The sequence below is a fragment of the Triturus cristatus genome, chromosome 3_2, assembly GCF_964204655.1.
Source record: "Triturus cristatus chromosome 3_2, aTriCri1.1, whole genome shotgun sequence".
Taxonomy (NCBI): domain Eukaryota; kingdom Metazoa; phylum Chordata; class Amphibia; order Caudata; family Salamandridae; genus Triturus; species Triturus cristatus.
The window spans coordinates 1166348593-1166361874 of record NC_140584.1 but is presented as its reverse complement, the minus strand read 5'-3'; the positions used below and the strand labels follow the sequence as shown (position 1 = coordinate 1166361874).

The 13282-nt window shown below is 46.3% G+C and overlaps 1 protein-coding gene across 2 annotated transcripts in view; it reads right to left on the bottom strand.

The window, feature by feature from the left end:
• The window catches only part of SLC11A1 (solute carrier family 11 member 1), a 206210-nt gene that overhangs the window by 18027 nt on the left and 174901 nt on the right, over positions 1 to 13282 (bottom strand). For both annotated transcript variants that reach the window (XM_085650027.1, XM_085650028.1), the window contains exons 12-13: positions 8409 to 8558; positions 5670 to 5743 (exon numbers count right to left, since the gene is read on the bottom strand). In XM_085650027.1, coding sequence (XP_085506153.1) covers positions 5670 to 5743; positions 8409 to 8558 — 224 coding nt within the window. The remainder of the gene's footprint in view (positions 1 to 5669; positions 5744 to 8408; positions 8559 to 13282) is intronic.

Here is a 13282-nt window from a genome sequence, read left to right as displayed (position 1 = left end):
ACATTAACTTTGTAAACATGTCCCTCCGAGAACCTTTTAATAATAGCTACCCCTTCCACCGCCACTATCACCATCATACAAATGTCGTACAACCACGTTGAAAACTTTACCTTATTCACCTACGTGATAACTATTACCACCACACAAATTTCTAACCACCCCGAAGACCTCTAAAAAATAACCACTCGCATCATCATCACAGAAATGTCCACACAATCAGAAGACAACAACAGCATCAACCACTGTGTTCTCCCTCCCTGCTGAACACTTCAGCACAGTACTTGCAACAGCAACAACTCCTTCATACAGAATGAAGGGACAATTGTCATCATTTTGTTCCTGCTGGAAAAATGTGATTTCATTTGGAATTTTCTCTTTCGACAGAAGGGATTTTTCTGAGCAAAAGATAATGCAAAATAGGTTTCTTTGTACAAATGTAATAAAAGAGACCTTCAATATTGTCATAAGTAAAGCAATTGTTCGAAAATGTTGTCAAGTTTATTTAGGATTTTTCGGTACTATAAGCATAGATGTTTTCCTTTATGCTACAGGGGAGATCCTTTTCCTATCAGGGGATTGAAAATGCCCTAATTAGAGTGATACATTTCACGCTGGGGTGGCATTTTACCTGTTCCCTATGTTGTTCTATAGGGTGTACGGAGCTCTCATGTCAGAATACCTGTTTCAGGCACCAGGTGGGTCAGCAGCTAACGATTGATGATGTTACTGGGCCAAGGGCGGTATTTACAGTTTGGTGGATGGGATACTCCGTCACAAATGTGGAGGATGTCGATCCGCGGTATTACAAGTACATTAGAGCCTAGATCACCTGTAACATGGTGGACAGGATTTCTGCCGCTTTTAGTAAGATTATGCCGTCTCCCAAACTCTAAATACGGCCCCTATTGTGTTTGATGATGTCAGTAATGTTGGTAATGTTCTCTTCTCACTTTATACTGTAGATGGCACGGCTATATTTATATCAGAATTTTTTGCAAGTGGTTTGTCATGTTTCTTAACGTTTTCATGCATTGTGCTGCTGGGGAGGGAGTGTGACTGTAGTGTATGATGTACCCATGCTTGAATTTATTTTGGGTTTTTTGTGTCAGTGATGTGAGTACAGAGGAAGACTTTGAATACCAATATATTTACACTGACAGCAAAGCAACAAAGTGACACCTATGGTAGGGGTTTTACACTGGGTAGTGCAGAAAAAGGGAGAGCGGCACAGACAGAGGTGGGGATATTGCATGACAGGTTAGCTTTTTTTAATGGAAATTGACCATGATGTGATAATTGTGTATAATGGAAACTGGACAAGAGATACTAAGAGGTTTTTTCTCTCTCAATGAAAAACAGCAGGTAAAAATGTATGAATGCACATAAAGTTGCTGTTCCTGTAGACAAAAAACAATATTTATAGATATCTTTATAGATATTATAAAAACAATATTTGGAAGTATACCTTTTCACACATAACTACAGGTAAAGCAGAAAACATTTATGTGTAGGGGCGTTGCCTGTTTGATCAGCAAATGTGATTGCTAAATGTTATGAATATTTTTTTTTTATCTATGAAGAATAAAAATGGCAAAACATACTGAAGAGTCTACGCCCTGATTACAAAAAGTTGGGAATTCCATACAGAGATTCCTGGTAGCTGGAATTGATATCAGCGACCGGTATCTCTACTTAGAATTCCACCTGTTACAAGTTTGACCCTTCAGAATGGGGAATAACTTTACAAACATTGAATTACCATGCATCATTCTGCACAGTTTTCCCTATTCCAAGGTGTTCAACGCTCCCATGTGCCACCTTGCCCGTATGACCCTCCCTGGTTGTCAAAAGAGGTCGGACAGTAGCAGAGCCTGGAGCGGATTTACTGGCCACAGTTTCTGCTGGGATACCCGGGCGGAAAGACACCAGGCGGAGGGGACTCTCCACCGCCTGACTCGTAACAAGGCCCTATGAGTTCTGAAGAACAAATGACAATCTTTTAACACCCCTAAATATTAGTTTCCTCCCCTTGTTATCCTAATAATATATAACAGTGGGGTCGGGGTTCTTTTATTCGGTTTCTCTTATTCGTACCGTGTGGCGCTGCATTGCAGACTCGCCACTGGTATGATTTTATGTCTGGGATATCTTCATTTTCTGTTTCACAGAACTGATGGTTCAGAGCAGCAGGTCTTTCCATACAGATTATCCCAGGCTCCCTCGCGGGACCTGTCCCCACACGGAAGTGACGTGACTGAAGCGCGTGTCCGCCCTGCACCACCCTCCTGAGGCAGTGGCGGCTGGTGACATTTGAAAGTGGTGGTGGCGTAAAATTATTGCAGCTAGATTGAGCCTGAACAACCTATGGGGAGTCAGGAGGGTTCTCTCCCGAGAAAATTTTGAAAAAAGAGTGGACAAATGGTGCATTTTTAAGCAAATTTTAGGGAGCAGGAAGGTTTATAAAGCAATGCGATTTAATTATTTATCATTTAAGAGGAGATGGGCGATGAATGGTCCGGGGAATCAACCTCTCAGATAGGAATAGAGTGATGATCAGTATGCCCAGACCTTGCACAACATGGTGGAATTCTGTGGAGTGTGATTGAGTATTTCTGGGTTTATCGCATGGCTGCTACCTGTGCAAAGAAGTTGCTCGCTTTGCCAGGAGGCTGCTCGCATGACTGCACATGATCCGCATGATACGGCCGAGTCCAGTGTGCCTGGAAGCTGCTGTGTTTTAGAGCGCTGCATGTGCACAATATCCAGAGGCTATGAGATATGGCTAGAGTGTACCCATGCCATGCTCAATACACCAGCCAACATATCCATACCGCGCATCTTACAAGTTCTAATCTGACGTGATTTGTAAATGTGGGCCCTTTCTTTGCTATCTGGTGCGCTAATGGGGGCCACTTTTATTTTGATGCCCTGGCCTATTTTTTTGTTCCAGCCTTAAGTGTAGTATATACTGCCGAGCGTCAGCGTACCCTCCTTCAGGCTGGTACCACGTACAGGGGTCGCATGGTTGATGCACTAACACAGGGCGAAATAGTTTGATTTTAATCCCGATCTCTGCATTTCATTTAATCAAATAGAAGTACAACCCCCAGCGATGGAATCAGGCTTTCATTCTGGCACTTGGTGCAAACCCCGGATGGCACACAAGTCTAAATTATGAGCTATCCCCTCCCCCCACATACACCCACCCACTCACTACATTTCAGCAGGTCAAACATATCGACATTTCCAAGACAAAAAAGCCATGTCAATCAGGAACATGCAGATTTTAATGACATAAACACCCAAATCGGCATGATGTTTACCATGTTCACAGGGAAGTTTACAGTTGTGTAATTCATCGCATCGGATAAACAGCGGTCGCCGCAGTGGCATCATCTATGGGGTTCCATGACTCTATTCTTCTCCGTAATTGCCAGAAGAATGATTCTGGCACTCCCTCCCTCTGACCGACCACATCACAACCCCTTCAAAAAAGACTACAGCGCTCCCCTATACACTTGGCTAACTACGCATGCTTTGCAGTCGCGGCTCGCGGGGGGTTGGGGGGTCGCGCACAGGGGGGGAATGAAATATTTTTTAAAAAACTTACCTCACAGCCGGTCCACGGGTCCACGCCACCTCTCAGACCTCTGATCCCCTGGGCGCCTTCACTAACGGTACTGGAGGGGCCTGCCAACCCCTCTCAGCCAATCCTGGCGCTGCCAGCAGCGCCAGGATTGGCTGAGGGCACAGCTTACGCTACGCCCGCCGCCTACCCATTAGGAGACCGAGGGGCTCCTAATGGGCATGCGCAAGGCAGTAAAAACACAAGTATGCATGACTGGGCACGGACTAAAAATTAATCTCCATGCCCACTTATGCGCACTTGTGCTGCCTTTCCCTGGCTTGTGACAATGCATGTCAGTCAACATGACGCCGGACCGCCCACGGTCCGATGTCATGCTGACTGACATGCATTGTCAGTTAGTTCTCCCCACCCTCGGCGTCTCTGAACTTAAGTAAACTAAGTTCAGAGACACCGAGGGAGCTGCGGGCGCGGGCGGGTGCGGGGGGCGGGGGGGGGCTACGCCCCAACGCCCCAATGGACGATCCACGCCTGTCCTGAGGGCGCCGGCGCATGTGCCTGGTACAGCTCCTAGCTGTCACTTTTCAGACTGCTCACGTGTGACATTTCCATCATTTAGGCGTAAGCATGAGTGACATTGTACTATCAAATGCTTGACACCCTACGGGGAACCTTCTCGCATGTAAAACCAAGAAGTGAAGTCCATGTAAATATATAAGTATCAGAAATGACCCCCTTTGAGCAATCTGATGCCCTAAAAAAGGGCCCTGAAGCTTCTGCAACCCCTGAAATGAGATCTCTAACTATGGGCTGCTGAAACTGATCGATTAGTAATAAAGCAGGGTAGTGACTTAATGATAAAGGGAGCCGGAAATGGGATTCATAGAAGTATGTTTCAGGGGTGATAGGAGTGTCTGAGGTTCTAGAGGGGAGACATAAACACTCGACATGTGACTTCTTAGAGAGTGAATGTTCTTGAGCGCACGTGCGCCACCCAGGGGCAGACATGGCACAGTGCATGGGGTGCCGAGGAGCCCTCCTGCACAGGCTTCAAGGCCTAGAGCAAAAGGAGTGCATAACTCCTTATTTACATAAGGCTAATGAGTTTGTTAATACAGAACATAGAATGAGTCATTCAGTTCAGACCTAAACCCATACCCTATAATATTATCCACAGAGGGGAGTGAAAGGTGCTATTAATAGACCGAACTTCCAAGCGGAATGCAAAGCCCCTACTTTCATCCGAAGGCGAATTCTCAGGCAGCTTAAACCTGCAGATCCCTTCTCCACCACACTTGAGAAGGAGCTCGGCTAAGTAACAATAGGAATGTTAAAAGATCATTTATTAATCTGACATGGTCTAATGCAAATGCATCACTCATACATGCATGCGCTTTAAAAAAATATATATATGCCTGGGATAGGGGTGCAAAATGTAATTAACCCCCAGTGTTGGAGTGACTAGGGCCAACTTAAATAATATGTCACTGTTGAGTTTGTGCAGTCTCCCTGAGTGCTGCTATCTTCACTTGAGCTCTTCAACATGCAGAGAGGAGGGCGGGCTGGGCCCGGAGACAGCAGCCAATGGTCATTGGTGTAAGAAAACTTAAGGAACCCCCCGTGCAAAGTACACGGAGCAGGCCCCCCCTCCCCGGCCCACCACCTACCACTTTTGCTGAGGGGGTCCTTTGGAGATCGCCCGCCCCTGCACCGCGGGGGCTGAGGGTCCTTATGTTACGCCCCTGCCAATGGTTACTGTGTGGGAGTTTCATTAGAGTAAATAACTTGGCCAGGCCCAGGCTGAGGTGGTCTCTATAGCAACCCACCTCTCCTTGACCTGGCCCAGCTCACACCGGGTGGCTACTCAGAACCACCACTAGAACTTAATACGCTGTAGCGCCTCCTCAGACATAACAGAAGCTAGCTTCGCAAAGCGTAACATAGCATTTTACTCCTGTGATGCAGACACCAGCACTAAAATGCGTCACTTTAACCCGTGATGCGTGGTAGTTGGCAGGGTTGCCGTAGGACGGGTGTGAAGCCACGCCCCTTTCCCCTGCAGCCCTCTTTTCCCTCTACTTACGTTCCATTGGTGAAGTCGTGCATCAGGGGCCGCATGCTGGTGAAAGTCAGAATCGGGAAGAGAGCGAAGGGCAGCTGGGGGGAGAAAGGAGCAAAGGTCAACATCGGCCAATCATTGTACACCACAAGAACAATCATTGGTATGGGCATTATACGGCCACGACTTCAAACCCCAATAACAGTAAATGTGCTCTTTGTTTAGTCCTTTAACCAGGCAAGCCTGTAGTGAGAAATATTACATTCGTCCAACCCAACGGCAGTAATCTAATCTAATATATAACTATGAAAAGCGAAACCTGACACGTTAGGACTCAAAACTGCGACTCACAGCGTTTACCCACTTTGCCTACATTTTGAGGGACTTTCTACAAGACATGTGTTTAGGGTTATTTCCAGTCTAGGCTATGGAGCGTGCCGCAGAGGTGGGCTTCTGAGCCTGCCTTGAAGGGCGATCTCTTGAAGTAAGGAGGGCGGCTTTGTTCTGGCAGAAGGGATGTCTGTATGTTCACACAACACAAAACCTATGTCCATATGTTCTCATAACACAACACTGAGGTCTGTGGGTTTTCACAACACCTATGCTTGTATGTTCACATAATACAACACAGCTGTTTGTATGTTCCCACTACACACCACATATGTTTCTCAGTTCTCACAACACCTATGTTTATATGTTCTCACAACACAACACAACACTGATGTCTGCATGTTTATAACAGCACAACACCCATGTCTGTATGTTCACACAACACAACACCTATGTATGGATGTCCTCAACAAACAAAATGATGATTGATGTGTATGACTTGTTGCTTATTAGACAAGCAACGTTTTAAATGCAGACTTTTTTTGACGAATTTGCAAGAAGGCACCTCTAGCTGATAGGAAGGGACACCCATAAGGCAGGTCACACCCTTAAACATCCCTTCTGCCAGAACATACAGACATCGGTGTTGCGAGAAGATACACATATAGGTGCTGAATTGTGAGAACATACAGACATCGGTGTTGTAAGAACATACAGACATAGGTTTTGTGAGAAGATACAGACATAGGTGTTGTGTTGTGAGAACATACAGACATCGATGTTGTGAGAACATAGAGACACAGGTGTTGTGTTGTGAGAAGATACAGACATCGGTGTTGTGACAACATAGAGACACAGGTGTTGTGTTGTGAGAAGATACAGACATTGGTGTTGTGTTGTGAGAACATACAGACATCGATGTTGTGAGAACATAGAGACACAGGTGTTGTGTTGTGAGAAGATACAGACATCGGTGTTGTGACAACATAGAGACACAGGTGTTGTGTTGTGTGAAGATACAGACATTGGTGTTGTGCTAAAAAACACCCTCTCCAGCTGAGAGTCGAATCATCTTATCACAGCTGGTACGTGCCTCCCAGAGTGCGACCCGGAGGTCCTGGATGACGACTTGTGCTCAGAGGGTCAAACAGTGGTGGAGCCTTCTTCAGAAGAAGGGAACTGGCGTGAGTCCACCAGGCCTGGGCACCTTGTCCAAATGATTGTTAAGTAATGCAGGGGAAGTGTCACCATGCGCACAGGAAGGATGTCACGCCCCAGCCCTGGGAGATAATAGGAGTAGGGACCAGTGGTCACTAGTGATACGTAGGAGCTGCCAGAACTTACAGGCAATGAAGCGGGAGCCCCAGCATACACTCAAAGGACCTGACATGGTAGCACTGACAGCAACAAGAAGTCACCAGCATTACAGGCAATAGACAGGTGGTTATAAAGGGGAGGTGCCAGCATGCACATACAGTAGACAGGACGGGGTGATATTGACAGCAGTAAAGGGGAGGTGCCAGCATTAATAAGCAATAAACGAGAGGTGCCAGCATGCACTCGGAGGACCAGACATGGCAACACTGACAGCAACAAGAAATCACCAGTATTACTGGCAATGGACAGGTGGATATACAGGGGATGAGCCAGCACACACATACAGCAGACAGGACGGGGTAATATTGACAGCAGTAAAGGGGAGGTGCCAGCATTAATAAGCAATAAACGAGAGGTACCAGCATGCACTCGGAGGACCAGACATGGCAACATTGACACCAACAAGGAGAAGTCAGCATTACTGGCAATGGACAGGTGGTTATAAAGGGGAGGCACCAGCACGCACATACAGCGGACAGGATGGGGTGATATTGACAGCAGTAAAGAGGAGGTGCCAGCATTAATAAGCAATAAACGAGAGACGCCAGCATGCATAACCAATGGAACAGAGGAAACACCTGTGCTTCATTTGTAAAAAAATATGTAAGTGCCAGGGCTCTCATCAGGAAACCACTGCAGCTTGCACCACACATTGCCCCAGCCAAGCTTCCAATGATAGTAACAACACAACTACTGACCATCACACTCCTACAAGTGCGGACTATTTCAGGCCTCCACAGCTATAAGAAAGGCTTGGGCGGCAGGTAACAGTAATTTTTAATGTATATTAAATTAATAACGCATGGTTCTTGCAGTCATCTCTAAATTAGCCAGACAGCGCCACCTTATGGCAGACTGTCACAATCACTGGTGTTGACAAATAATTGCCAGTGCCGAGCACAGGAAAACACCGGCTCAAATTAAGCACTTGGAAATACTATTGTCCGCAATAAAGGGAAAGGGCCAGCACTCATTGGTAATGGAGTAGAGGTGCTGTTATGGTTGGAGATAAAACTGAGGTGCACGCACAGATAGGATCTAAGGCAGGAGACTCACCAGTATGCTCTGCAGCACGTTCATAAGGTCGTTCAGCTCTGTCAGGTGGTTCATATCCTGAAAAGCAGCCACCAGGATGGTGGGCAGAATGGCACAGGAGCGGGTGAAGAGGACGCGGTAGAACCGAGACCACTTGAGCTTCAGAAAACCCTGGGGGGGATGGGGGTGGGGGGGAGACAGAAAAGGAGCCGCACGTTATAAAGCAGAGAAAGAAACCAGCAACACAGTGATCCCTGCAAGCAGTGGAGGTAGTAATTGGGGTGCTGTAGGTGCTGCACCCCCAGATAATCAGAAACAACAGAGAAAGTTACATGTTTGTCTTGCATCATCTTATGTTTTTTCAAACATAGACCATCAGATATCAGCTGCTAATAACTTTTGCTTTCTATGAGTATACGGTGAAGGCAGCCTGTAGCTTCACTCTGTGACACTCTTGCTGGGGTACCGGAGAGTGTGAAAGGAGAAGGCTGCAACACGTCAATGTGTCATAACGCACATGCAAGTAAAAACAACTTCTATGCTTACTAACTAAACTTTTTAAAAATTCAAAATATATCAGAAACATTGAAACACAGAGGGGTCATTAAGAGACCCATGGTGTATGAGGAGGTCATTCCGCACCCAGTAAAGACGGTTGTAGTTCTGTATTTACCATGTGTGGTATTATCTACCCATTCAGGGCCCTACACATGGAAAGTAGGAATAACATGACGATAACACATGTTTTCAGCTCTTCAGATTATTTTAGTAGTTCCCACACAAATTCTTTTAAGTTTTACCTGATGACATTTGTGCTGAGAAACGTGCGCCATTTCCAAACAAGCTCGAATACAGATCCAAGTGCACATTTCAGGACATTAACGTAAACACCATATCTTAGACACATATTTGTTAACGCGTGCCCTAACATGCAGTGCTGGACCTCACACTACTGAGCCCCGGTTCTAAATATATCTGCTCTTAAAGTAGCATATGGAGTTTCCAAAGCCTGTGGGCCTAATTACAAGGATCAGTGCTACTTACCGCACCTGATAAATACTCATACCACGGGGTACATTATTTATCTGGTGTGATAAATAGCATCTCTTACAATTCTCTGTGCAATACAATGCAGATTTAGGTAATTAATGCACTCAAATCTTCATGATATGCTAAATACTGTATGCTTTTTCCCTGTTAAATTTTGGCAGGTTTGACCTGTCAAAATGTATCCAAGGTTGAGGTATTTAATGCATCCGATAATCAATAGTTGCGTTATTTACAATCAAACTGGTAATTCTGCCCCCGGTGCAAGCAGGGGTTCACACTGTGGCTGGAAAACATTGATCTACTCATAATCAGGTCATCAAACTTTCATGAGTTGATGTCCTTGGCTTGCACCCCCACTCTCAAAACTGTTCCAGCATCAGCGCCTGCCAGCGACACCCTAGTGACCTGTCAGTGAGTACTGTGAGGTGATCAACACGTTATTGATTCCACATCACAGAGATCTAATACTTATTATCGGTCTCTTGCGTCCCTGTGAGCAGGATGCAACATGAAGTCACTGTGCAGCACTCAAAGAAATTTGAAGCCACCTCTCGGGATTGTTTTTGCGCAGGAAGATGCACCTTCCTCCACAAAACAACCCTGCCTGCAATGGAGGCACCCTTGCACCATGATGCAAGGGTGCCTATGTTGGCGGTAGGTGGCAAATTGTGCACCATCACAGAAGGAAGGGACAGGAATGCACTGTATTTCATAAATACGATGCATTCCTGCCCTTGCAGACTGGCATAGCGCAGTACAGCAAGAAGACTTGCGGCGCTGCCCTACGCCAATCCCTCATAAACGAGACCCTCAGTGTCTGAAGATTGACTGCTCTGAGATCGGTCTAGGGTTGGCTTTGTTCCCGTCTGGATGGCAACTCACCTGGCAGTTCAGGTTGGATTGTTCCCATTGAAGCAGGACCAATATTGATTTGCATAAGGTGCATCTTTTTAAAAAAATGGCACAGTGGGCATAAAATGATGGTCTGGAATGCGGCCCAGAGAAATTTCCAGTGGCTGAGATTCACTCAAGCATTCCTTTCACCATCTTGTTGTTTTTGCAGAAATGAGTCAAGGTAGGTTCTAGTCTGAGTGAGATAAATTAATTGTCTGTTCAGTTTTGATAACTGAAGACATCCTTGAAATATTCTAGCCTCAGGGATGGTCTGGGCAGGTTCTAGACCTGAATTGACTGAAGATTAAGTGGTCGGAGAGCAAACTTGTTTATTATGCATTAGTCAAAGTGACTGAAGATGGTGTGTCTGACATGGGTGTGGCCGTGGCCAAGACCCAGTCTTGGTGACTGGAGATGTTTGGGTAAGTTGTAGGTGTTTAGAAACATGAGAGGGCGCATCAGGTTCGTGGTTCAATCAACCACAGGCCACGCTGACTAGCTGTGCCCTCCAGAACAGCGCCAGCCCCTGATGCCTTTCTGCCTCTTTGGATGTCGCCTGTGAGGGTTATCTTACATTCATAGATACCTCGTTGTTGCAGTTGAGTAAATGCAAGGCTGAGTGAACCTCACTTTACAGGTCAACATGTTTTGTAAACTTAGGAGGGTTTAACCTTTAGATATGGCTTTTTCTGTGCTCGAGGGGCATCTGATCATAAACTGTACCTCGCTGATGATGCGCAGAGACAAGCCTCTGTGCCTGCTTCTGTTGTCGGAGGCACCGCTAACACTAGTGCAGCAGGCGCACTAGCACTGAAAGCAGGTGTTTGGGGGGCTTGCCTCACCCCAGTCATGGCTATGGTATCCTACCAGAGCACAGAGCAGCTAGGCCCATGTTCTCGCTTGCATAAGGGCTCATGGTCAGCTGCTCCGTCAGTGTCTGGTGTGTGACAAGAGGACGTGACGTGGCAGTGCACAGAGGACCATCCATCCTCAGGAAGGGTCAAACTGATCCGCGGATTATTGTGAAGTTTCAACTGAGTAAAAGTGAGGTTGCTAGTGAGCGCCAGGCTCAGACATCACACGCTCACACGTTCACAAGAGGAAGGCGCCTTTGGGAGCAGAGAACATGGTGAGACCCATGATGATGCTTCCTGGTCTTTATTGGGGGTCGTGGGTGTTTTTGCGTTTGATGGTTTAAATGCATTAATTTTTGTACTTTGTTAAAGGATTTATTGCAGAAAGCTTTTATAAAAACGGAACCAATTAAGAATTCAATCAAGCTGTCGTTAAGAATGGAAATACATTTTACATTCATATTTTATAAAGTATTGTTTTGATATAACCAACATTCCAGATTTGCCACCAGATCAAACGTGCGATAATCTAGTGCGCAAACTCCAATAGTACGGATAACTTTTTATTCCGACTTCCCAAACCCAGAATCGCCCGTAATCGCTACCCAAAGAAATACAACAACGTGTGTGAGTCTGGCATTGCACACAAGTTAAGTTGGAACTAGTGCTTTAAATGGGCAGGTGCTGTCCGGTACTGATCACTTGCACTTCTTTAACTTGAAATGGAGGCAGAGTACCTGCACTTCTCAGCATGTCTGCAATACATCTAATTGCAGATTGTGAATGGATATCTTTATAGCGTTTACGACCTCTGGTTTGAAGATTCTCGCCACTTCTCAGGATCAAACAGGTATCATAAGTAGAGAGTACCTGCGCTTCTATATTTCCATGAAAAGCACTGGTTGGAAATTCGCCAAAAATGTTTCATCGTTTACTCTGCAGCCCCATCTTCTGATGCCTCTTGCAACTTTGTTGCAATTGAGCATAGGGCTATTACAGTAACTTTTGATACTGTGTATTATCGTTTGTGTCCAGCAGATGACAGCATTGTCTAACGCTGCAGCCGCCCATACTTCTCTGTAAGTAGTCAATAAAGCCCTCATTGGAACCTGCTCAAAAAATAAATACCAAGAAAGGGCGCAACCACCGTTTGCACCTGAACCCGTGCCTTAGCAGTGACTGCTACACCTTGACGCTGCACCTCGCGATTTTACACAAGGAAAAATTACCTCACTATTCATTTCCTCGCTTGAGGTCGGACAGATGGGCAGGAATCGGCGTCACCACACCGAATTTCCACACATTATCCCTATTTTTGAACTCGTGTCACCAGGTATCACCCATTGTCAGAGCTGACAGAACCAGGCCCGGGAGTGCAAGGCGCGTCTGAGCCTGAATGACGCTTTTGTTTCCAAGCAGATCAGGACGGCTTCCAGCAGGAGCCGGGTCACAACAGTGGAGCCAGGGGCACGACGAATTGAAGACACGGGGAGCGTGGGCCAGCTGAGAACTGGAGGGAAGCGATGGGGAGCCAGGAGGATTGCAAGCCAGGGGCCACAGTTTGATGCATATTTGTATTTCAGTGAACCCCCCTCCTTCCACTTTCCTCCCTCAGTAAAATCCTTCCGCGGTGGGAGGTGGACCGGCTACGCTTAAAATAAAAACAAGCATTGGCATAGCCAATAGGTCTTGCTTTTGGGACCTTATAAGTGTTTAGCCATGCAACAGTTGCATAACTAAATACTTATAAGGTCCCAAAAGCGAGACCTATTGGCTATGCAAAGCGGCCGTGCGGCCACGAAACTAATCGCGATCACGATCACACATCAAAGCGGCAGCAAAAGTGAAAGTAATCGCGGTAAAGCGCGGCCCGCGCGCCCGCGCACATGCACTGTAGCTCTGGGCTGGCCTGGTAGCACTTTTTGGAGCCCTCTCAATAAGTCTCGCCAGACCAGCGCATGCGCTGGGTCAGGCTAGACCTAAAAAATGAGTGCCAGTGCCATTGCCACCGCAAGTGCAGCCACTGCCAGTAATACATCAATTATTAACCATCACACTCCTACAGGTGTGACTATTGCAGGCCCTAAAGCTAGAAGA